Source organism: Babylonia areolata, chromosome 8, assembly GCF_041734735.1.
Source record: "Babylonia areolata isolate BAREFJ2019XMU chromosome 8, ASM4173473v1, whole genome shotgun sequence".
Lineage (NCBI taxonomy): Eukaryota > Metazoa > Mollusca > Gastropoda > Neogastropoda > Buccinidae > Babylonia > Babylonia areolata.
Genome location: NC_134883.1, coordinates 5,706,300 through 5,733,532, shown reverse-complemented (window position 1 = coordinate 5,733,532; position 27,233 = coordinate 5,706,300). Strand labels below are relative to the sequence as shown.

The 27,233-nt window shown below is 41.2% G+C and overlaps 1 protein-coding gene across 3 annotated transcripts in view; it reads right to left on the bottom strand.

Moving 5' to 3' along the window:
• The window catches only part of LOC143284486 (neuroglian-like), a 45,725-nt gene that overhangs the window by 10,339 nt on the left and 8,153 nt on the right, over positions 1–27,233 (bottom strand). For all 3 annotated transcript variants that reach the window (XM_076591172.1, XM_076591174.1, XM_076591173.1), the window contains exons 4-22: positions 26,162–26,357; positions 24,399–24,573; positions 22,868–22,996; positions 22,027–22,129; positions 21,251–21,441; positions 20,965–21,096; positions 19,096–19,254; positions 17,604–17,785; positions 16,340–16,525; positions 15,100–15,292; positions 13,255–13,412; positions 10,207–10,416; positions 8,660–8,897; positions 7,824–7,957; positions 6,981–7,194; positions 5,774–5,896; positions 2,740–2,922; positions 2,165–2,284; positions 626–784 (exon numbers count right to left, since the gene is read on the bottom strand). In XM_076591172.1, coding sequence (XP_076447287.1) covers positions 626–784; positions 2,165–2,284; positions 2,740–2,922; positions 5,774–5,896; positions 6,981–7,194; positions 7,824–7,957; positions 8,660–8,897; positions 10,207–10,416; positions 13,255–13,412; positions 15,100–15,292; positions 16,340–16,525; positions 17,604–17,785; positions 19,096–19,254; positions 20,965–21,096; positions 21,251–21,441; positions 22,027–22,129; positions 22,868–22,996; positions 24,399–24,573; positions 26,162–26,357 — 3,185 coding nt within the window. The remainder of the gene's footprint in view (positions 1–625; positions 785–2,164; positions 2,285–2,739; positions 2,923–5,773; positions 5,897–6,980; positions 7,195–7,823; positions 7,958–8,659; positions 8,898–10,206; positions 10,417–13,254; positions 13,413–15,099; positions 15,293–16,339; positions 16,526–17,603; positions 17,786–19,095; positions 19,255–20,964; positions 21,097–21,250; positions 21,442–22,026; positions 22,130–22,867; positions 22,997–24,398; positions 24,574–26,161; positions 26,358–27,233) is intronic.

The window sequence follows — 27,233 nt, the reverse complement described above, 5'->3', positions numbered from 1 at the left end:
ACGTGTGATTGTGCAATTGTGGCAATATCAGTGCTGCTTTTTGCATGTAAAATGGATCAGTTGTAATAATCTTGATGCAAAATACCTTACAGGTAACATGAATAAAAGAATATTCATTAAAAAAAAAAAAAAAGGGGGACTGGATCATCATATTTTCTCTGCAGCCAGTAGTCTCATTTCATTGAGGCAAAAGGCACTTGGTGTGGAAGTGGTTTGTTGGCACATTAAAAGTAAAAATCATACACACCATACATGCACAGAGAAGGTGCCATATTTGCATCATGTGAAAATCAGGTTGATTTCACACACTCACACCCACACCCAAACACACACACACACACACACATGCACCATAATTATACTCACTGGAAGAAAAAAAAATTGTACTCAATAATCATAGCACACTATGTTATTTTTTAACTTGCTGATTCTTTTTAAGGAAAGAAAAATCCCTACTAATTCTACTGGCAACTGGAGGAAAACATAAATCAATTTCACTCTTACCAAGCATATGTATATTAGCCTGGGCACGCTGGAATCAAATGCGCTTAACATCACAATTACAATGATTCAGAACAGCACAGATTGGAACAACATCTTTTTGAAAAAATCATGCTATTTTTACCAATGCCCCTGGTGGTGACGTCTTCAATGTGGGAAGCTTTGGTGATGCCGCCGTTGGTGGCCACCACTCGCAGTTCATAGGTCGTGCCGGCCTCCAGATCTGTAATGTTCTTCCAGGAGGAGATCACTTCGTCAGTTGTCCTCATCCACTCCGCAGCATCTGTCAAGAAAGAGGCGTAGGGGTGATGAAATGATTTTATTTTTACCTGAAATTTAATTATATTTAATCTACAGAGATGTCAACCCTTGTCAAGTGTTAGTAAGAACAATCAGGAATTTGGTAGGAACATTTTGAATTTGGTAGGAATACTTGGACTCCAAGCCACATCAGCAAACGGCCACAGACACTGTTTGACCAAAATACAATTTGATTTAGCCACACTCTCTCTTGTTCGGGCAAACGATTAAAGTCTTAACTCCCGAGAGCAAGGTTTCTGTTGCGCCCCTTTTCTCTGCATTCAAATTTTGTATTACGTGTAGCTGACACATTTTGTACTTTCCAAAGTCAATTCAGGTCTAGATTGGAAGCTGCTAGGCAAATCTCGCTCTCTGCCATAAATGAAGCCAAACCATAGCTTTATTAGGCTTTTATTTTGAATAAACCTTCACCGACGTCACAGTGTCAGACTCTGGTGAGAAACTGGCTTGATTCAAATCGCCCGCCATTTATAGTCCGGTTCAGGCTTTAAGCTGACTGGTCCACTCTCTGCTGTTTCTATGTAAACAAGCACTCGATTAGCTGAGCATCATCATGTGAGACCAAGGTTAGCACTGGCTGCTCTGGCCTTGTCACTGATAAATCCAGAGTGTCTGGGTATTGTTACGACAGGAAAGCCTGTGACCATGCTATGTAGTCAAAAAAATTAACTCGTTGGAACATTTTTGACATTGGCGTAACGTCAGAACAAACAGCAATCGAGCGTAACAAAATACGGCGAAATCGTTACAGTTGGCATCTGAATCTAACATACTTTCCATGACCTATGGGTGCAGGCTCCAGCAAGGGTCTGGTTCCTGTTTTGTGTAAGAATGTGCAATCTGGGCTTACTTTCTGCCAGATCACCCAAACAAGCGAGACAGTTGTGTCCCAATGAAAGACATAGTAAGGTGCAACAACAGAGAGTCAATCGAATATTCCAACCTTCCAGGTCAATTGTCATGTCCTTTTACCATCCATTACTGGCATACATCAAAGTAGAATAAAGAATGGACAAAGCTGCCTGCTGTGCAGAACCTGTGACAGATTCTAATAATAACAATGATAATATAAATAATAATAGTAGTAATATTATAATAACAATAATAATAATAACAATACTGAGCATTTGTATAACGCTTACTCTGCAGCTCTTAGCACATTTAACGATACATGTGGTATGAATAATGAACAGGAATAAAACAGCTTCAGCAACTTTATTGGTACTGTAAAATCAACATCCAAAACCACTAACTTTGTCTTTCCCGATAGAGAACTACCTTTATCATGATAATGACTGACAACACTTTCGGGGTTTTTTTGCAATAAACTAAACACACTCACCTTCTTTGCGGTATTCCACATACACGACGGTGCCAGAGCTGGCATAGGGATTAAGCCACCAGCTGACATTGATGTGGTGCTGTCCCACATCCGAGATGGTGAAACGTGGGGCTTGTGGGTCTGTGCACAACATTGTTCATCAAATGCACAGTTAGGTATTGTGTCGTTTTATTTTGTGATGTATTGGAATGCATTGTATTTTATTGTATTGTACTGTATTGTACTGTATTGTATTGTATTGTACTGCATTGTGCAGTATTGTATTTTACTGTACTATAATGTACTGTATCGTCTTGCCTGTCTTTGCCTTGCCTTGCGTTTTGTGTTGTGTTGTCATGTGTCAAAACAGAATTCTCTGTGTGAAATTTGGGGCTGCTCTTCCCAGGGAGAGCACATTACTACAGTGCAACAATGCCAACCATTTTTTTGCCTCACACACACACACACACACACACACACACACACCACACACACACCACCAACCATTTCCACACACACACACACCACACACAACACCAACCATTTCCACAAACACACACACACACACACACACACACACACACAGAGGAACACACCTCCAGCCCTTGACGTGACAACCTCAATGAAGTAACCGTCGCCCCGGCCCTTGACGGTGCGGGCCCAGATGTGAATGCGGTACTTGGTGAAGCTCAGCAGGCCGCTCAGCATGGCCTGGGTGGCGTAGGGGTCGTTGATCTGCGGGTCCCTCTCCTGCATCTCCCCCAGGTCCAGTCCAGTCACTGGAACACCACAGCCACTCAGCATGTTCTTATATCATCTATAATATAGGTCCAGTCCAGTCACTGGAACACCACAGCCACTCAGCATGTTCTTATATCATCTATAATATAGGTCCAGTCCAGTCACTGGAACACCACAGCCAGTCAGCATGTTCTAATATCATCTGTAATATAGGTCCAGTCCAGTCACTGGAACACCACAGCTACTCCATATGTTCTACTCTCATCTATAATATAGGTCCAGTCAATGGAACACCACAGCTACTCCATGTTCTACTCTCATCTATAATATAGGTCCAGTCAATGGAACACCACAGCCACTCAGTATGTTCTAATCTCATCTATAATATAGGTCCAGTCTGCTCACTGGAACACCACAGCTACTCCATATGTTCTAATCTCATCTATAATATAGGTCCAGTCTGCTCACTGGAACACCACAGCTACTCCATACGTTGTAATCTCATCTATAATATAGGTCCAGTCTGCTCACTGGAACACCACAGCTACTCCACATGTTCTAATCTCATCTATAATAATTATAGGTCCAGTCTGCTCACTGGAACATCACAGCCACTCGGTATGTTCGAATCTCATCTATAATATAGGTCCAGTCCGCTCACTGGAACACCACAGCTACTCCATACGTTGTAATCTCATCTATAATATAGGTCCATTCCGCTCACTGGAACACCACAGCTACTCCATATGTTCTAATCTCATTTATAATATAGGTCCAGTCTGCTCACTGGAACACCACAGCTACTCCATACGTTGTAATCTCATCTATAATATAGGTCCAGTCTGCTCACTGGAAACACCACAGCTACTCCATATGTTCTAATCTCATCTATAATATAGGTCCAGTCTGCTCACTGGAACACCACAGCTACTCCATATGTTCTAATCTCATTTATAATAAAGGTCCAGTCTGCTCAGTGGAACACCACAGCCACTCGTTGTGTTGTATTTGTATTTGTATTACTTTTGTTGTCACAACAGATTTCTCTGAGTGAAATCTGGGCTGCTCTCCCTGGGAAGAGTGCGTCGCTACACTGACAGCGTCACCCATTTTTTGTATTTTTTTCTGCCAGCAATCTTATTTGTTTTCCTATTTTGTTTTCCATGTTCTAATCATATAGGTTCAGTCCGCTCACTGAAACACCACAGCCACTGGTATATTCCTATCGAATCTATAACTACAGCAATAATGACAATCGCATGCACTGGTATATTCCTATCGAATCTATAACTACAGCAATAATGACAATCGCATGCAGAAAACGTTTGGGTGGGAACCAGTTCTTATTGTAAATTACAAGGAGGAGAGCCTTTAATGAAAAGAAGTTTGTCTCCAGCTACTGACAATTTACATTCTTGGCATAATCTTTCATCACATGGTATGTTATTGTTCTACAGATCTTACCAAAAGCCTGGCACTCACTCTCTGATATCCAGTGTCATAGCCCAAAATGTCTCACCTGTCTGATATCCGATGTCACAGCCCAAAATGTCTCACCTCTCTGATATCCGATGTCACAGCCCAAAATGTCTCACCTCTCTGATATCCGATGTCACAGCCCAAAATGTCTCACCTGTCTGATATCCAATGTCATAGCCCAAAATGTCTCACCTGTCTGATATCCGACGTCACAGCCCAAAATGTCTCACCTGTCTGATATCCTATGTCATAGCCCAAAATGTCTCACCTGTCTGATATCCGATGTCATAGCCCAAAATGTCTCACCTGTCTGATATCCAATGTCATTGCCCAAAATGTCTCACCTCTGATATCCAATGTCATAGCCCAACTCTCTGATATCCAATGTCACAGCCCCAAATGTCTCACCTGTCTGATATCTGATGTCATAGACCAAAATGTCTCACCTGTCTGATATCCAATGTCACAGCCCAAAATGTCTCACCTGTCTGATATCTGATGTCACAGCCCAAAATGTCTCACCTGTCTGATATCCAATGTCACAGCCCAAAATGTCTCACCTGTCTGATATCCAATGTCACAGCCCAAAATGTCTCATCTCTGATGACCAATGTCATAGCCCAAAATGTCTCACCTGTCTGATATCCAATGTCATAGCCCAAAATGTCTCACCTGTCTGATATCCGATGTCATAGCCCAAATTGTCTCACCTGTCTGATATCTGATGTCACAGCCCAAAATGTCTCACCTGTCTGATATCCAATGTCATTGCCCAAAATGTCTCACCTCTGATATCCAATGTCATAGCCCAACTCTCTGATATCCAATGTCACAGCCCCAAATGTCTCACCTGTCTGATATCTGATGTCATAGACCAAAATGTCTCACCTGTCTGATATCCAATGTCACAGCCCAAAATGTCTCACCTGTCTGATATCCAATGTCACAGCCCAAAATGTCTCACCTGTCTGATATCCAATGTCACAGCCCAAAATGTCTCACCTCTCTGATATCCGATGTCACAGCCCAAAATGTCTCATCTCTGATGACCAATGTCATAGCCCAAAATGTCTCACCTGTCTGATATCCAATGTCATAGCCCAAAATGTCTCACCTGTCTGATATCCGATGTCACAGCCCAAAATGTCTCACCTCTCTGATATCCGATGTCACAGCCCAAAATGTCTCACCTCTCTGATATCCGATGTCACAGCCCAAAATGTCTCATCTCTGATGACCAGTGTCATAGCCCAAAATGTCTCACCCCTGATATCCAATGTCATAGCCCAAAATGTCTCACCCGATATCTGATGTCACAGCCCAAAATGTCTCACCTGTCTGATATCCGATGTCACAGCCCAAAATGTCTCACCTCTCTGATATCCGATGTCACAGCCCAAAATGTCTCACCTCTCTGATATCCGATGTCATAGCCCAAAATGTCTCCCCGATTCTCCTCTGGTGGCTGCCACTCCAGGTTGACGTGATTGTCTCCTATGTTGATGAAGCGGAACAACTCCACTGGGCCTGGGACTGCTCACCCACAACACAACCAGCAGGTGAGTGTCACACACTGTGCAATATTGTCACAGTCATCGTGTGTGTGTGTGTGTGTGTGTGTGTCTGCATGTTTTACATTTATTTGCTTATTTTTCATCACTGCTGTCTTTTTTATTTATTTTATTTTATTTATTTATTTTTATTATTATTATTATTACTTCTTTTTTTCTTTTTTTAATAATTTTATGTGGGTTTTCTTTTTTGTACGCTTATAGTTGACTTCATCAAGTTTTTGTGCCTTATACATACATAGTTCTTTTTCATGTATTTATCTATTATTTATTTACCACCCACACACGTCCTCCCACATCACCACCCACACACGTCCTGCCACATCACCACCCACACACGTCCTCCCACATCACCCACACTCATCCTCCCACATCACCACCCACACACGTCCTCCCACATCACCCACACATATCCTCCCACACATCTCCACCCACACACGTCCTCCCACATCTCCACCCACACACGTCCTCCCACATCACCCACACACATCCTCCCACATCACCCCCCACATCCTCCCACATCACCCCCACATCCTCCTACGTCACCCACACACATCCTCCCACATCACCCGCACACATCCTCCCACATCACCCACACACATCCTCCCACACATCTCCACCCACACACGTCCTCCCACATCTCCACCCACAAACATCCTCCCACATCACCCACACATGTCCTCCCACATCACCACCCACACATATCCTGCAACACATCACCACCCACACATACCCTCCCACATCTCCACCCACAAACATCCTCCCACATCTCCACCCACACACATCCTCCCACATCTCCACCCACACACATCCTCCCACATCACCACCCACACACATCCTCCCACATCACCCACACACATCCTCCCACATCTCCACCCACACATACCCTCCCACATCACCACCCACACACGTCCTCCCACATCACCCACACACATCCTCCCACATCACCCACACATACCCTCCCACATCACCACCCACACACGTCCTCCCACATCTCAATGTCCTCCCACATCACCACCCACACACGCTCTCCCACTCCCACTCACAGCCTGCTTTGGTGGTGAAGGAGAAGGTATCGGACGGCTTGGAGACGTAGTAGTTATTCATCACAGCTACGGTGGCCTCCATGATGGTGAAGGGTAGCAAGTCCTCCACCCTGGCCGTGAACGTGTTGCCGATCAGCGATGCAATGGCATCCTCGGGCGAGACGTCCCACTCCCGTAGAGTGTCGTCCCGGTAACCTTGCTGCCAGAACTGGATCTGTCGTAACAGGTAGAGAAAGATCGATCCCTTGCAAACGGTCACAAGAAAAGCATTTTTTCACTTATTCTCCCCCCTCCCTTCTACGTCGAGCTTCAACAAGACACCAGATTTCAGATTCCAATGCAACAGCACTGTCGGAAAAAATAGATGAGAAGTTACAGCTCATTACTCTCCCTTCTCTCCAACATCAAAGCCACACAACATTTCAATTAGCTCACAGCTAATCAGAAATGGAACACTTATACAAAACAAAAAAAGGGAGAAAAAAATCTGACAATTCTGGTACATAATAATAAAATAAATATTAGTGAAAATAAACTTATGTACAAATACAAAAGCAAAATTCGGTAAAATTTGCAAACATGCATGAATGTACAGATGCACAAGCACACACACATGTAATTATGAGGCGCTTAGAGCAAAATCATTCAACTAGGCGCCATATTACTAAACTTGTCATTATCATTATGATATAGTTGCTTTTGTTGCAGCTCATTTTCAGCCCTCTTTTTTATCGTTCTCTGTAAGATGTGAGGCACTGTTTATAATTTACAACTGAATGATCCCCCCGGCCATTTGCCGCAGGAGCACTGCTGGTACTACCAACCTGACTGGTCCCTCCTTACCTTGAACCCTCGGAACTCTCCATTGAGTTGGGTGGGAGTGGTGTTGATCTGCCTGGCGTCCATGTCCCAGGTCAAAATAGCGAAGGTGTCGCCCACCTCATAATATCCAGCATTGATGATGGCAATCTGAGGGACTGCAAACAACAGGCGTCTTTTCAACGAAATTCTCCAAAAACGGATCAGACAAAAAAATTGTATTGTCAATAATCAACTGAAATCCCCCAAAATGGATTGGACACAAAACATTTCTCCCAATAATTGACTGAAATATTCAAAGTGGATTGGACATGAAAATTGTTAATAATCAACTGAAGTCCTTGTAAAAAACAACAACTTTTTTTCTAGTCAATAATAAGCCCAAATACATAAAACATATATCCTTGTTTCCATTCTTACAACAGATTATGAAAAGAGAGAGAGAGAGAGAGAGAGAGAGAGAGAGAGAGAGAGAAGTAGGTGGGAGGAGAGGAATCAATAATAAATGATGAACTACAAACCTGATATTCAAAATTTTATTTTTCTTATGAAGAAATCATCTGCACAGCAGCTTGAAATTTAAGACATTGCAAAAAACCAACAACTATTGTCTTATATCACATTTTTTACCACTTCCTACCACCTTACATGTTCATCTGTAACTGAAAAAAACATTTAAATACATCAGTGACATTCTCACCTATGTAAAGTTTTGAAATATCTCTTGGAAAAATAAATGAATAAGAATCAAACAAAACATCAATAAATAAATAAACATGAAGAAGAGGAAATGAATACATTAACTACAAGGTAACCAAACAATAAAACTTTTCTTTTTTTCTTTCTTTAAAGACACTCACTGGCTTCCCCAGTAAATCCTCGAATTTTGGCTGGATCTTGTCGAGCAAAGCCAACAGTATTCCAGGCTTGTATCTGGATGACGTATGGCTCATACACCTGGCTCCCAGCTGGGTATAGGTACTCGTAAGTCTTCCAATCGTTAATGTACACCGGCTCCACCTTATCTTCGTAGCCTTCTCTCATGATCTGAAGTATGTACTGAAACCCCTCTCCATTCTGCTTGATCTGTGGCATGGGCTGAGGAGAAGAAAAGAGCAGTCTGAACACGCTGCACTGCCGTCATGTTCATACTCATTACTGTGCATAGCCCCGCTGACTTTAGAGGCTGCAGGAGGGCTTTTAAAAAAAGCATGCCAAGCAACAGAACCATCTATTAACTCAAAGTCCAAACCAGATGCAGACTTTTCCTTCACACTGTCCAGGCATACATTTTAATCAGAGAAGATAGTCAACATCGGTACACTCCATTTCAATCAGAGAAGATAGTCAACATCGGTACACTCCATTTCAATCAGAGAAGATAGTCAACATCGGTACACTCCATTTTAATCAGAGAAGATAGTCAACATCGGTACACTCCATTTTAATCAGAGAAGATAGTCAACATCGGTACACTCCATTTCAATCAGAGAAGATAGTCAACATCGGTACACTCCCTTTTAATCAGAGAAGATAGTCAACATTGGTACACTCCATTTTAATCAGAGAAAATAGTCAACATCAGTACACTCCATTTTAATCAGAGAAGATAGTCAACATCGGTACACTCCATTTTAATCAGAGAAGATAGTCAACATCGGTACACTCCATTTTAATCAGAGAAGATAGTCAACATCATCAGTACACTCCATTTTAATCAGAGAAGATAGTCAACATCATCAGGACACTCCTTTTTAATCAGAGAAGATAGTCAACATCAGTACACTCCATTTTAATCAGAGAAGATAGTCAACATCATCAGGAAACTCCTTTTTAATCAGAGAAGATAGTCAACATCAGTACACTCCTTTTTAATCAGAGAAGATAGTCAACATCGGTACACTCCTTTTTAATCAGAGAAGATAGTCAACATCGGTACACTCCTTTTTAATCAGAGAAGACAGACAACATTGGTACACTCCATTTTAATCAGAAGACAGTCAACATCTGTATACTCCTTTTTAATCAGAGAAGATAGTCGACATCGGTACACTCCTTTTTAATCAGAGAAGATAGTCGACATCAGTACACTCCTAAGATAAATAATACTGGGAGTGGAGGAGGAGGCATTGCACATTCAGCTTAACTCATAACTTTGAAGACAATACTTGCACCACTCTTCATCTTCACCAACAATGAGAGTGATGCTTTCTTTGTTAACATGAATGCATGCTGTAATACATTTATTCATTTCCACTGACCAGCACATTTCAACAAAGGAGCTGGCACTTGATATTTTTCATTTATCGATTTCATTAAACTTTTAAAGCACACTGACAACAACAACAACAACAAAAAAACCCAAACAGTAACACCACTTGGAAGAATTTTCACACACACAACTGACCGTCCATTCAATGTGCAAGTAGTCCTTCCTGTCCCCAATGGTTCGCAGATTCTGGGGGTTGGAGTCTGGAACGGCGTCTTTGGTTCGGCAGACGGTGGGGGAGGGGAAGCTGGGGTCACTCTCCCCGATCTTGTTGTAGGCGATCACCCGGAAGGTGTAGTTGACCCAGGGGGACAAACTGACATTGGCCTGGTTGTAAATGGAGTCCACCTGCAACCAGCAACGTATGTATGGTCACTGGTTAGGCTGTGCATGCTGTTCTGTGTGTGTGTGGGGGGGGTGTGGGGGGGAGAGGAATGCATACATGCATATATGTGTGGTGTGTGTCTGTGTCTGTGTGTATTTGCGCAACTGTTGTGTGTGCATGCATGCATGTATACGTGTGTGGTGTGTGTATACGTGTGTGGTGTGTGTATACGTGTGTGGTGTGTGTGCATATGTGTGTGTGTATTTGTGCGATTGTGTGTGTGCATGCATGCATGCATAAATAAGTGTGGTGTGTGTGCGTGTGTGCATGTATGCATCTATGCTTGCATGCATATATATGTGTGTGTGTGTGTGTGTGTGTGCGTGTGCATGTGCGTGTGTGTGTGTGTGAATAAGCATCAGAACTACAGAGATGTGAGAGAGACCGAAACAAACAAGTCATACTGCAGATGGACTGCATGGGCAACAACCTTGGAGTAACTGGTGGGTGAAGCCCCATCTGAAGTTGACCAAAAAATATTGTTTGTGACCTAAAGAACTGTGCAAGAATTGCTGCTATTACTGTTTCTTTTTGGGGGTTTTTTTGTTGTTGTTGTTGGTTTTTTTGGTGGGTTGCTGTTATTGTTCTGTATGGGTTTTTTGTTCATTAGTATGTGTAGTTGTTTGGGTGTTTTTTTTAACTTAACAAATGTATGTACACAAACTCACAAAATAAAGAACAAACAGCATTTCATAAAGGCTTAAAATCTGACAGACTAAGAGAGGAACAGTGTGTGTGTGTGTGTGTGTGTGTGTGTGTGTGTGTGTGTGTGAGTGTGTGTGTGTATCTCAATGCATGTGTGTATGTGTGTGTGTGTGTCTGTGTATCTCAATGTGTGTGTGTGTGTGTGTGTGTGTGTGTGAGTGTGTGTATCTCAATATGTGTGTGTGTGTGTGGACTGTGGTGGGGGTAGGGGGTTGTATTGCTCACATCAGAGAGCAAAGTCACACATGGTGAAAATCAACTTGCCAATCACCAATAACATCTGCAAGTAAACACTGGTGAGGAAAAAACCTACAAATTTCAACTTGTTACCACCTCTTGTGATGCAAATCAAATGTGAAGCAAACCTGTCATTTACATGGACATAATCATCTTTGATCAGTTGACGAAAGCATTGTCAGATGTAAACATTACTGTTCTCTTTGTCCTCCATAGTTCTAAAATAATTCCAATCCGTGTGAATGTTTTCATGTCTGTACATACACTGGATGGTTTGGTCTGACTGCATGAAGTGTGATCGTCTCTACTTCTATTATCACATAGAAATGATAGTTTTATAGAAAATGCATTGAACAAACCCTCAAAGAAAAAAACAAACAAAAAAAACTGCACTGAACAAGGACACACACACCACAAAAACAGAACAACACTGAACAAGGACACACACTCACACCACAAAAACAGAACACTGAACAAGGACACACATTCCCACCACAAAAAACAGAACACTGAACAAGGACACACATTCACACCACAAAAACAGAACACTGAACAAGGACACACATTCACACCACAAAAACAGAACACTGAACAAGGACACACATTCACACCACAAAAACATAACACTGAACAAGGACACACTTTCACATCACAAAAACAGAACACTGAACAAGGACACACATTCACACCACAAAAACAGAACACTGAACAAGGACACACATTCACACCACAAAAAACAGAGCAACACTGAACAAGGACACACATTCACACCACAAAAACAGAACACTGAACAAGGACACACATTCACACCACAAAAACAGAACAACACTGAACAAGGACACACACTCACACCACAAAAACAGAACAACACTGAACAAGGACACACACTCACACCACAAAAACAGAACACTGAACAAGGACACACATTCACACTACAAAAACAAAACACTGAACAAGGACACACTTTCACACCACAAAAAACAGAGCAACACTGAACAAGGACACACATTCACACCACAAAAACAGAACAACACTGAACAAGGACACACACTCACACCACAAAAACAGAACACTGAACAAGGACACACATTCACACCACAAAAACAGAACACTGAACAAGGACACACATTCACACCACAAAAACAGAACACTGAACAAGTACACACACTCACACCACAAAAACATAACACTGAACAAGAACACACACTCACACCACAAAAACACAACACTGAACAAGGACACACATTCACACCACAAAAACAGAGCAACCACCAGAAAAGGACACACATTCACACCACAAAAACAGAACAACACTGAACAAGGACACACATTCACACCACAAAAAACAGAACACTGAACAAGGACACACATTCACACCACAAAAAACAGAGCAACACTGAACAAGGACACACATTCACACCACAAAAAACAGAACACTGAACAAGGACACACATTCACACCACAAAAAACAGAACACTGAACAAGGACACACATTCACACCACAAAAAACAGAACACTGAACAAGGACACACATTCACACCACAAAAACAGAACAACACTGAACAAGGACACACATTCACACCACAAAAACAGAACACTGAACAAGGACACACATTCACACCACAAAAACATAACACTGAACAATGACACACACTCACACCACAAAAACAGAACAACACTGAACAAGGACACACACTCACACCACAAAAACAGAGCAACACTGAACAAGGACACACATTCACACCACAAAAACAGAGCAACTAGCAGAAAAGGACACACATTCACACCACAAAACAACACTGAACAAGGACACACACTCACACCACAAAAACAGAGCAACCACCAGAAAAGACGCCCACCTGGACAGCAAAGGTCCAGGTGTCTGGGTTGAAGGAAGTGTTGTACTGGACAACGTAGTACTGGACCGGAGCATTGTTGTAGCTCCCTGGCATCCACACCACTGTGGCGTTGACGTCACACTTCTCGATCACCACCTTGCTGGCAGCATCCGGCCGATCTACAAGAAAGCAGTGCTTCAATCACCGGCACTTCAGACCCATCCACTCCTAGGACTGCTTCAAAGCACATTTTTCATGTAATCAAGATTCCTTTGCAGTACACCTGCACTAAGATTCATTTGCATACATGTGTGCTTAAGATTCCTTTGTAGTGCGCTCTCATTATTATTATTATCATTATTACTTTCAATATTATTATCCTTTTTTTTCCCCCAAAGGCCTGACTAATCGCATTGGGTTATGCTGCTGGTCAAGCATCTGCTTGGCAGATGTGGTGTAGCGTACATAGATTTGTACGAATGCAGTGACTGATACTGATACTGATATTGTAGTGCACTTCCACCTAAGATTCATTTGTACAGAATTTGCCCTTTAATTTTCCTTTGTAGTGTGCTAGCACTTAAGATTCATTTGTTGTGCATTTGCACTTAATTTAGAATCTTTCTTTTTTTTTTAGTGCACTTGATACCTTTGTAAAGTACTTTGTTTATTATTTGCACAATTTTCCATTCAGTTGTTCTCATAAGATACTACAGTTTTTCCATCAAGTTGTTCTCATAAGATACCATCAGTTTTTCCATCAAGTTGTTCTCATAAGATAATATCAGTCCTTGCAAACATATTTTATTACGCTCCTTCCCATTAAAGTAGTTGTATGTACTTTTCAACACTTGTGTACATTATCTTCCTAATATTTCCATGGAGCTGGTTCTTCCCTTTGGCCTCTACTTTCCTTTAGGTCATTCTCTTTGCCTAATCCTGATGCTTCCTTGAAACTGAAACATGCTTGCACAATTCCCCATCACATACTTCCACCATCCAACCCCCCCCCCCCCCACATACACACCATCACCCCCTCCACCCATCCCACATACACCTCACTCTTCCACATTCAAGTTCTCATCAGAGTCTTTTACAGCATCGGGATGGTAAAAATTTGTGTGTCTGGGGCTCAACATAGCAAGGCAAGGCCCAATCCTCTCCTTCCACTGTTGTAACCTTCTCTAACAAGTGAGGCACCAGTTAACACCTGCGTGGAGCGAGGAAACTGGAGTACACTGCCTTCCCCAAGGACACACCACCATGCCACCGAAACAGAACCTCCAACCCTGATCACTGGTGAACACTGGATCAGAAGCCTAAAGCCTAACCTCCTCCTTCTTCTTCTTCTTCTTCTTCTGCGTTCATCGGCTGCAACTCCCACATTCACTTGCATATACAAGAGTGGGCTTTTACATGTATGACCGTTTTTAACCGGCCATGTAGGCAGCCATACTCCGCTTTTGGGGGTATGCATGCTGGGTATGTTCTTGTTTCCACAACCCACTGAATGCTGACATAGATTACAGGATCTTTAACATGCGTATTTGATCTTCTGCTTGTGTATACACACGAAGGGGGTTCATACACTTGCAGGTAGATTGGAAAAATCTCCACCCTTTACCCACCAGGCACCCTCACTGTGATTCGTACCCGGGACCCTCAGACTGAAAGTCCAACGCTTTAACCATTCAGCTATTGTGCCCGTCAAAGCCTAACCAATTATACCACAGTGCCCCCTGCAGTTATTGTAAAGCACCTTGAGCGTTGGAGGAAACTTTTTAAATTTTCATTATTGTTATCATTATCACTTTCATCATTACTACCTTTATTATCATTACAGTCGAGCCAATAAAGACTCCCAACCTTTGACTGTCAGCATAGCAGAGGCCTCCGCAGAGTCCAGACCGTTGGTGGCAATGCAGGTGTAGGTACCGGAGTCCCTGACGATGGTGCCAGAGATGGTGAGAGAGTTGTCCTGGATGTTGGTGGTCATGCGCTGGACGATGGTCGAGATTTCCTTGTTGTCCTTCAGCCACTTGATCTGCAGCTTATCCACCTGTCAAATGTTTGGGGGTGGGGGGAGTGGGGGATGGGGGGGCAGGCACATGAGTCCAAGTGACTTATTCAATTGCGATGACTGTCACAAAACACTCGCCAGCTATGTATTTCATTGCACACTTCTGAGATGACCATTTCTTGCTTTCTTCGTAATGCTCTTTAGTTGTGTCTATTAATCCTTAAAGATTTAATGACAATAAATTAAATCAAGTAGAGTCAAGTCGCAACACACACACACACACACACACACACACGTCATACACACATATATACATATGTACAAACACATGCATGCAGACACACACATTAACGCAAACACACACACATGCACACGCACACATATAAGCATACACATACACATATACAAGCACACACATACAAACACACACACATACACACACACGCACACATTTACACACAAACAAGCATGCATGTACCCACATACAAATACATGCATACACTCTCACACACATGTACACACATACACACAAACACAGAGGTTATTCAGAAAGCGCATTCAGAATTGAGTTGTAAAGAACTAATCCAAATTATAAAATTAGATGGATTATAAAATCACTTTAAGTGAAAAGATTTAAACTTGAAGAGAGAAATAAAGGCATGCACGCACACACACACACACACACGGTATTACATGCCCATGCACAATTCACCTTGTTTTGTTTTATTTTCATTTTTCTTCTCCGACATTCACAATAAAGTGATCAATCTATCGATGAATTCATCAAGCAGTCTTAAAATCACAAGACAGAAAAAAGAAGGAAAAAAAGAAATGAATTAATGTTTTCTTTTTCAAATACTTCAACAACAAAAAATCAAAACAAAACAAAAAAAAAGTACTAAAAAACAGGAAAATAGTATCATAACAAGTGGACCATGTAAGGGGCCAAGAAAAAAATTAGTATCGTAACAAAAGACCGTGTAAAGGGCCAACAAAGAAATAGTATGACAAGGTGACCATGTAAAAGGCCAACAAAAAAATAGTATCACAAAAAGGTAACTGTGGAAAAGACAATCATCCACCCACCTCCTCTGGGTCCGTGGTTCCAGAACACGTGAACTTGGCGTCAGTGCCAGCGTTGACCTCCAGATCCATAGGAGCCTGCTCGATTTGTGTCTTTCGTCGCACCAGCAGCAAGCCACTGGCACTGGTCTTGTTGAAGGTGTTTTCAGCCTCACAGCGAAACAGGCCAGCATCGGACAGCACCACATGCTGAAACATTACACCACACCACATACATGGTGTTTAACGGGCGCAATAGCCGAGAGGTTAGAGCATTGGACTGTCAATCTGAGGGTCCCGGGTTCGAATCACGGTGACGGCGTCTGGTGGGTGAAGGGTGGAGATTTTTACGATCTCCCAGGTCAACATATGTGCAGACCTGCTAGTGCCTGAACCCCCTTCGTGTGTATATGCAAGCAGAAGATCAAATATGCACGTTAAAGATCCTGTAATCCATGTCAGCGTTCGGTGGGTTATGGAAACAAGAACATACCCAGCATGCACACCCCTGAAAACGGAGTATGGCTGCCTACATGGTGGGGTAAAAACAGTCATACATGTAAAATCCCACTTGTGTGCATACAAGTGAACGTGGGAGTTGCAGCCCACAAACGAAGAAGAAGAAGAATACATGGTGTTTAACAGTCCTGCCGACTGCGAAGGCCATGACTGGCCTCAGAAACAGAATGCTCAGAACCAACTCAACCACAATTCAAAATCAAAATCGAAAGGAAAAAGGGATGAATAACAAAAAGGAACTAGCTACAGACACAGACATACACACGTACACTCTTCCAGAAAGGAAGGATGCCACTGTGTTGCAAGACTGGAGCCTACCTGTATAAAAAGATCTTATGATGGAACCGACCTGTATGAAGAAATCTTGTGATGGAGCCTACCTGCATGAAGAGATCTTGTGTTGGACCCTACTGATTAGAGTCTACCTGTATGAAGAGATTGGAGCATACCTGTATGAAGAGATCTTGTGTTAGAGTCTACCTGTATGAAGATGTGTTGGGAGTCCACCTATGAAGACTGGAGCCTCCCTGTACTGAAGAGACTGGAGCCAGCCTGTATGAAGAGATCTTGTGTTGGAGTCTACCTGTATGAAGATGTGTTGCCGGAGTCCACCAGTACGAAGACTGGAGCATACCTGTACTGAAGAGACTGGAGCCTACCTGCATGAAGATTGGAGCCTACCTGTATTAAAGAGACTGGAGCCTACCTGCATGAAGATTGGAGCCTACCTGTTAGCCTACCTGCATGAAGAGCCTTGTGAACAGCCTACCTTTATGTAGAGATCCCCATGGGGCTGGATCTTGTAGCGCCCCCCAGTAATCTGCTGCTCGTCCTTGAACCAGGTGATGATGGGGTCAGGCTTGCCGGTCACGCGGCAAGTCATGTTGATGGAGGTACCCTCTGCCACCACCTTCCTGTTGTCCGGAGGCTGGATGATGGTCGGCGCTTCAGCTGGAAAAGGAAACATCCTGCTTTTAAAACCTTGACTGGGTCAGGTCTAAAATGATGTCACACTTACTGAGCACTCACAAGGTGGACGAGACAACAGAACAAAACCAGATATTCAGCACTGTAATGTTCAGGCATCAGAATACCCCCCAAGAGTCCAATCCTCTGAAGAAGGCAGGGGTCCAGAGCCTGCCCAGACCCTGGCAGAGTAAAGTGGGGCGGGCGGGTGGGGGAGTGGCTCGCAATCCATGAACAAAAGCAGACATTGCACAGAATGCATTTTGCTTTCCCTGGCATGTCGATCTTCCGAACCCACAGACCATAATACTCCTTCTGTTTCCCCTTTTCACCAAAACCTGAATATTTTCGAGCAACATGACCACAGCTATTCATCGCTGCGACCGCTGTCATTCTATACATCCAGATCTCGGCAGATGATTGAAGACATGACAGCAGTTAAATAATGATAAAGACAGTGCCCACACTTGTTTGCATGAAGTGCACAAAAACAGAACGAGCCATTTAAGAATATCAAATATGTGCAAAAACAGAACAAGCTGTTTAAGAATAGCGTTTGAGAATAAAATCAAACACCATAAAATTTGAATCTGCAGCTGTAGGAGCCAAAACCGCAGTCAGCTGTCAACCAATCCTCTGACCATTCTGATGCCTGAATGATGTTGTTGTTGTCACTTGTCATTGTCAAGCTTTCAAATTCAGATGGAAATTTGATACAAACTTCTGTCATATATCAGGGGTTTTTTTTCTTTGTTTGTTCGTTTGTTTTAAATAACTTTATGATTGGAATACATGTCTTTTTTTCTGGAAAATGTGAAGTTCACTGGGCTGCTTATCAGCTTTATAAATTGATAAATTTCATAATTTTACTAAATCATCACTTTTGTCATGTTGTAATAAACAGTTACAGAAATTTATTCTGTGTCTGCCTCAAATACATGATCAAATACCATCCAAAAAGAGAGTTCCTTCCTATACATCTTGTTTGGCCAATATAATTTTTTTTTTTATCATCAATACTTCTTTGATTGAGTCAGTATCAGCTCTACATTTCAGAATATTATACAATATAAAGATTAAAACAATCTGAGTTGACCACCTCAACTTTTGCAAATAAATACGCATTCAATATGAGCTCACACACAACATACACTTACACACACATCTAATCACCCATCTAAACACAATACACAGTTTCTACTCACACGTACAATACTCACAAACAAATTCGCAAATTGAACCACATACTTTGTATGTCAAAAGTTAGCTCTGAAAAGAAGGATCAAAATGCTTACAGAGGACATTGAGGAAGACATCTCCCCAGATGTAGCCATGCTTGTTGGTGGCGTTGCACTGGATCACCATAGCATCCTGTCGGGTCAGGTCAGTGAACACGATACGGTCAGGGCGAGGTCGCTTGAAACGAGCTGAAGTGATTCGTTCATCGGTCACGTCTGCCCATCAACAAATCAAAATACATTTAAAATGTATAAGTTTTACTTTTTGTTCCAAAAGAGAAAGTAGGATTATCTTCATGGAAGATATATCCACACCATAAGTTCACAGTAAGTCATTCAGTACTTTTAGTTCTTTGGCAATCAACTAATTGGAAAAAATCCCAGAAAGAAACTAAGTGAATGAAACATACATAAATCACACTTTTTTTTTCAAATCATATCTCTGCTTCAGGACATAGTTCTAATGTTTTAATTTTTCTTTCACTGAAAAAAAGCATCAAAATTTACTTCTTTTTTTTTAATAATAATTTCTGGGGGAAACCTATGAAAAATGAAAGAAATGGACCAAGTGCCAAACATGACAACAAAACAGACAATGAGGTATATTTGAACAAACAAAAATGTGCATCAAACCCCAAGATTGTGCTTTTACACTAATTGCAGGCAAAAGTCTACTACTGCAATAGACAATGTCTTTTCAGTTTGGACACTCAACTGGTGTTTCCTCTTTGTGACTTTCATTCGCCTTCTGTGTGTCTGTCTTGTTCTACGATCACTAACTATCAGCTTTCCAGTCCAGTCATCTGTATATTTCCCCACACTTTCATCCCCATTTGTCCATGTCTGCACTTGATGGTGAAACATTTCAATCTAGTTTCAGTATTTCTGGTGGTGGTGGTAGTGGTGATGGTGGTAGTGGCATTTGTTGTTGTTTCTATTTTCTTTATCTTGCTTTTGGTTGCAGTTTTCCTTTTCTCTATTTTGTTTTCACCCAAAAGGTGTGTTTATTTTTGCTTATTTCTGTCCCTTTTTAACGAACAAGTTTTGTCATAGCCTGGCTGCATCTATGTTCAAACATAAAGTGTATGGCATGGTAGCATACCATGACAATCTCTCGGTAAGGAAAGACGGACTTTTAGTCATGGAGACATTTACTGGCATGCTCCAGAGCTGATGATTTCTGAAGGTTAGGGTGGCTTCATAGCCCTAACTGAGCCTTTATTGCTGTCCAGTCTATTAACAATATGATACACTAAATAATACAGTATCTACAAGTGTGAATAGCCCTAACTGAGCCTTTATTGCTGTCCAGTCTATTAACAATATGATACACTAAATAATACAGTATCTACAAGTGTGAATAGCCCTAACTGAGCCTTTATTGCTGTCCAGTCTATTAACAATATGATACACTAAATAATACAGTATCTACAAGTGTGAATAGCCCTAACTGAGCCTTTATTGCTGTCCAGTCTATTAACAATATGATACACTAAATAATACAGTATCTACAAGTGTGAATAGCCCTAACTGAGCCTTTACTGCTGTCCAGTCTATTAACAATATGATACACTAAATAATACAGTATCTACAAGTGTGAATAGCCCTAACTGAGCCTTTATTGCTGTCCAGTCTATTAACAATATGATACACTAAATAATACAGTATCTACAAGTGTGAATAGCCCTAACTGAGCCTTTATTGCTGTCCAGTCTATTAACAGTATGCTACACTAAATAATGCAGTATCTACCAGTGTGAATAGCCCTAATTGAGCCTTTATTGCTGTCCAGTCTATTAACAATATGATACACTAAACAATACAGTATCTACAAGTGTAAAAGAATGTTCAGGCTGAAAGAACATAGGACATCAACATTCAAACTGATTTCAAGGCTGAAACAACGACGAGCGATTGGCTACATACCCTTCAGAGGGACACCATTGATGAACCAAAAGTACGCTGGCTCAGGGACTGATTTGGCCAGGCAGTTGAACTCCGCAGTACCCCCTACTCCAATTTCTACATCCTGTGGTTCCAACAGCCAGAAAGGACGAGCTGAAATCAATGTTAAATCACATCATCAATTATTACCACAACACAAACCACAAAAAAGAGTAACTGTAAAAATGACAATATAAAATGTGGAAAATCAGTTAGTAACTTTGCAGGCAAACTAGTTTCTTTTTGAACTGATGAGAGAAAGACTTACATTCTACCCGGACAGAGATTGTTCTCTGGACACGTGTCTGCGTGTTTGTGTTTGTTGCCCAGCACTCGTACGTCCCAGCATCATCGAACTGCAGATTCTCAATCATCAACTCTTGCCCAAAGCTCCGAATCTTGGCACGATCTGGGAGAGATGCTCGGTCTGTTCGCTCCCAGTGAACATCAGGTGTTGGACTGCACAGACAGAAAAGAATTATGGGTATACCTAATGTTTGTTTTAAGATAAAATCTGTTGATGATGTTTCAACATCCATCCAGAAGCACCATGGTAAAATATACAACAGAGCAAGATGAACAGTTTCAAAATGATTATAAAACTGTGGAAATTGACCAGTTACAATAAAAACGTGTTCTCATTTCAGTGCTCACTAGTAATATTACAAAGACAAAAATGAAATACTGTCAAGAATGGAGCAAACACATGTGCAAGGTTAGTACACAAGGTATGGCATGTGCATTCATGTACTTCATTTTTTCTTTGTTTCTGTGTTGAGAACTTAGTATGTTCCAGCCTGAGTTATGTACAACTTCATGCTTTTAAAATCTTTAACTTATTAACCTTTCTGTCTGACAGAACAATGAGATGCTGATTTTTTTTTTAAACTTAGTTTTCTTTTTTTTTTCCTACACAGAGCTTTGAGATACTGACTTCACACTTTCTAAATCTATAACTGTATCTTTCTGCCACACATAATGGTGAGAAACTGATTTTATGCAGTCTAAATAAACTAGAACTAGTTAAGACTATGAGATACTGACTTGCCAGAGAAGATACATTTGACAGTGAAGTTTTCTCCTTTGAGACCAAAGTGATCCTCAGGTGATGCCCACATGTACTTTACCGGGTGCAGTTCCGGGGTGCCTGAATGATCAAGTCAAGTGAACCATTACTTCTTCACATGTGATAATGCACAATATAACACAGACATAGCATACATTTATACTTTATATGATGTGCATACTTGTAAGAAAAAATCAAATACATATAAAGCAGCTGCAGCTGAGAACAAGTAACAAAAACAAAGACCTCCTGGTTCGAATATAATGCGTTTCAAAACTTCAGTTGTGTTTGTTTCCACATTGACAAGGCCATGAGAGTTCTAATTTCTAAGAACAGTATTTGTAAACAACAGACATCAAGTGTAAAGTTTTTAATTTCCAATGAAAATCAAGTGTAAAGTTTCTAATTTCCAATGAAAACAAACTACAACTGAACAAAGTTGCAGGTTCCACACTTGTGCATGTATTTTCTGACCTTTCTCCTTCCACTCTCTTTCTCCCTTCAACATCCACCCCCACCACTTCATCTCTCTCACTGTTCTGGTTAACATACACAATGCAAGCAGAAACTCCAACATTTTACCAACATAACCGTCATTGTTTTATATCATGGCATGCATCAATCTGCGGCACTTACTTATAACTTAATTCTGCACAGACAGAGACAGAGACATACACGCACACACGCTCACACACACACAGATCTATTCTATCCCTGCACTTCTGTTTCCCCACTGCTCCTTTCCTCCTTGCTCTCGCTCTCTCCTCCATTAGATCTGTTTTTGTTTTTTAATGAAAAACAACAAGAACCAAACGTTACCTCCAGTTGGTCGAATGAAATACTGACGACCTTGAGTCGACTTCCTCATGATGCCATTCATGGCCATGCAAGCGTAAGCTCTGCCTCCTGCCGCATCACTTCGTTCCACATTAGTGATTTGCAGTCGAACTGCAAGCAAAACACGTTCAGCATCAGTGTTTTCATCCGCAATCAGTATGACTAAAGTCTAAAGGATGCTAAAGTCACCATCCATCTCTGACGCTCCACAGCACACAAAAATTAAAGAACAAACAAGTTGTTTTTTGTTTGTTTCAAATATAACACACCTCTCATATAATTACACTGTATTCTCACAGCTGAAATGAAGGGGAAAGTATATGGGGAAAACAAGGGGAAAGTTGGAGATTTAGCCTGAAAGTTGTTCAGAATCTTGACAACATGCCACAAGCAGGAAGAGGACAGGGGGTTTGGAACAGTCTGCCAGGACCTGATCAGTAAACACAAGCAACTGTTAGGTTTTACTATACCAATGCCTTCAAACAAAACCTTTCAAGCACCTGTATGAATGCTGGGCACCCTGGCAAGAAAACTTCAATGACACATGAAAGCTCATGAAACTTTTTTTTTTTTTTGCTTTTACCTCCCTTTGACCAATGTCATGCCTTCCCTGTCCAACCAGCCCCCACAGAACAAAGCATCACTAATACTGTGTAATAAGGAGTTAAATTACATACTCTTCATTTGATTACTTGGGGTTTTTTTCCCACCATGTTAAACTGCTGCAAGTTATAGCTGGTAAGTTTGCTCCTTTGGCCTTTTTTTTTTTTTTGTGGTAAACGTGGTAAAAAAAACACCACATGCCTAACCAGGGCTCTCAACCAATTAACGCAATTTGCCGTCTTCAGTACTTGCACTTCCACTGCTATTCATACTATTGTGCAAAAGGAGAGAAAAGTATGGCATAAAATGAGGCTGACCACTAACCATGGTAAAACGTTTATTTTTTCTGAATTCTTTGGATTTACCTTAGAGTGACGTTTCCTTCATGCCTGAGCTGTCGTGAATGGTTTTTGTTGTTGTTTGTCACTTAATCTGAGTATCTAAGAAAATGTATCATTAAATAATTTAAGGAAATACACAGGCCCTTCTGACTGTATCTCACTGAAGTAATGGGATACACATAAAACAGTGAAAACACATCGACATACCACTAAGTCAGGAACCGGAAATAAACCAAAGTGGCAAACAGGTAAAGAAAATTTGGTTATGTGACAGCAAATAAACCTGAAAAATGATGTGCTCCCGGCATGGTTGATTTCAGCAAATTTCTCACCAGAAGGCAAGGTTGTGTTTTTTTCATCACAGCTGAAAAAATGACACAATTACCCATAGTCCAGCAAACCCACACACAAATTCATACACAACCCAAAAATGCCTTTGGGCAACTTCTACATTCATGAAATCACATTTGCGAGAATTATCATTCATAATATCTGCACACACTAAAATGGCTTAGCTTCACTCTTCTAAAATTGATGTAAACATTCCGGAAAAAAAGATTAGAACTGACATTCATGGTCCATAGAGACTCTGGCATCGTAGTTGACAGCTTCAAAGCCTTCCCCTGGCTTCTTGATCACCCAGAAGATACTGGGGGAAGGGATGCTCTCTGGTTTCACACAGTCTAAGGTCAAGGGGTCTCCGAGTTTTGGTGTTTTAATTATGTCTGACTGGATGGCAAAATCCTGAAAACACACACACAAAAAAACAGAGTGAGATCATCTATGTTCTCCAAGTTTGTCTATAATTAGTAAACCTACTGTGTCAAAAGGTATAAACTTACATCATATTAATTCATTATCTGCAACCCACATATAGTCATCAGCCTCTTCAGGCTGGGCAATTCTTGACAACAGAAAGGTGAAAAAAATTTCCTTGCAAAAATGACAAAGACAAATGACATCAGTCTATCACATAAAAATAGAATAGACATTTTCACATACATTGTGTAAAGATAGTGCACCACAACAATCAAGAGTGCACATCAAAATGTTAAGTTCAGAGCATGATTTTTAGCAAGGATCACATTCAAAAACATTTTATTTCCACAACTGTATGTCTTACACTTTTCTTTTTTAATCATCGAAATGCATGCATTTGTTGTTTGTTTACTTCTTCTTCTTCTGCGTTCGTGGGCTGCAACTCCCACGTTCACTCGTATGTACACGAGTGGGCTTTTAGGTGCATGACCATTTTTACCCCGCCATGTAGGCAGCCATACTCTGTTTTCGGGGGTGTGCATGCTGGGTATGTTCTTGTTTCCATAACCCACTGAACACTGACATGGATTACAGGACCTTTAACGTGCGTATTTAATCTTCTGCTTGCATATACACACGAAGGGGGTTCAGGCACTAGCAGGTCTGCACATATGGTGACCTGGGAGATCGTAAAAACTCCACCCTTCACCCACCAGGCGCCGTCACCGTGATTCGAACCCGGGACCCTCAGATTGACAGTCCAACGCTTTAACCACTCGGCTATTGCGCCCGTCATTGTTTGTTTACAAATTGCATTATCTTTATCACAAAAACAAGAATTATTTTTGTTTCTTCTTCTTCTGCATTCGTGGACTGCAACTCCCACTTTCACTCGTATTAGATGAGTGGGCTTTTACGTATATGACCATTTTTAACCTGCCATGTAGGCAACCATACTCCGCTTTCAGGAGGGTGCATGCTGGGTATGTTCTTGTTTCCATAACCCACCGAATGCTGTCATGGATTACAGGATCTTTAACGTGCGTATTTGATTTTCTGCTTGCATATACACACGAAGGGGGTTCAGGCACAAGCAGGTCTGCACATATGTTGACCTGGGAGATCGGAAAAATCTCCACCCTTTATCCACCAGGTACCATCACCGAGATTCGAACCCGGGACCCTCAGACTGAAAGTCCAACGCTTTAACAACTCAGCTATTGCACCCGTCATATCTGTTTCAATAATCACAAAAAATAGCAGTTTATTCCTGTATCACTGATATTCTGACATTTGAAAGCAAACCAATAGTTTAGGAGTTATCACTATTTCTGTTCACATGCATATAACTGATTGCACACTTGACTGTCCTGCTGGGCAGGGGGAAGAAACTCTAGCTGCAATCATGAGGTAAAAAGAGTTAACAAATACTGTTTATTCACTTGCTTAATGTTTTTTTTAACCAGTTTACAACTGTTCCATTTCTCTATCCACTGCTGACAACAATTCTAAGCTTGCTTCCATCACGAATAAACAACTCATCTTAACTTTATCACAAACAGGAGCACCATACCTCCAGTTTGGCCTCCCTCAAGTTGATGTTGATGGAAAGTGAGGTGCCATAGGCGTTTTTGGCGAAGCACTGGAAAATCCCCTCATCCTTGTCCTCTGGCTTAGTGAAGACAATGGTGCCTACGTTGGCTAGCTGCACCACACGGTCATCATTTCCACCCGGGGTGAACTCAATGCCGTTGCGCTTCCATTTGTATCTGGGTACAAAGTCAAAGATGTCTCCTGATACTGTTGTGCTGTCTTTCACAAGGGGTATGAAAGGGGGGGTGGGGCTGATTGTTATTGTTTTTTTAACAATACGAAACAGTCTGTGCTTTCACAAGGGGTAAGAAATGTTGATTGTTTTTGTTGTTTTTTTTACTACTACGAGACAACCTGTGCTGTCACAAGGGGTATGAAAGGGGGATTGGGCTGATTGTTTTTGTTTTTTTATCACTATGAAACAGTCTGTGCTTTCACATGGGGTATGAAAGGGGGTTGGTACTAAATGATTTTGTTTTTCTACTACAACAAAACAATTTGCGCTTTCACAAGGGGTATGAGAGGGGTGGGGCTGATTGTTGTTTTTTTGGTTTTTTTTACCACTACTATTATACTAAACAGTCTGTTGAAAGGCATGTTCCAAAACATTTTACTGACATTTGTGCTGTAACACAATAAGTTAACGGGAACAGGCACTCTTCTTACACTGTTGAAAACTTGCACGTATGCAGCTTATCCATTGCATGAAAGAGTCAGATTTTTTTTTAATGAATAAATCTTACTGAGAAAGTAAACTGTTTAAATTATGTTATATATATGTCTCTCTATTATATACAGACTCCACAGAGAGAGCGATAATCATGCAAGTAAGTATTATAATTTTTTGACAGTACGATCTGTGTTTGGAGCTGCACCGGTGCTCCATGGAAGCTCTATTTTATTTTATTAATTCAATTAAATAGCAATAAACCTATTCAATCTTAGCAAATTTTCAAAATAAAAAGTAAGCCACAGATTAAAACTGAAAACAACAATCTTGTTTTTCAATTTTGCAACAGATGACAATATGTGAAATACATTATGACATATAA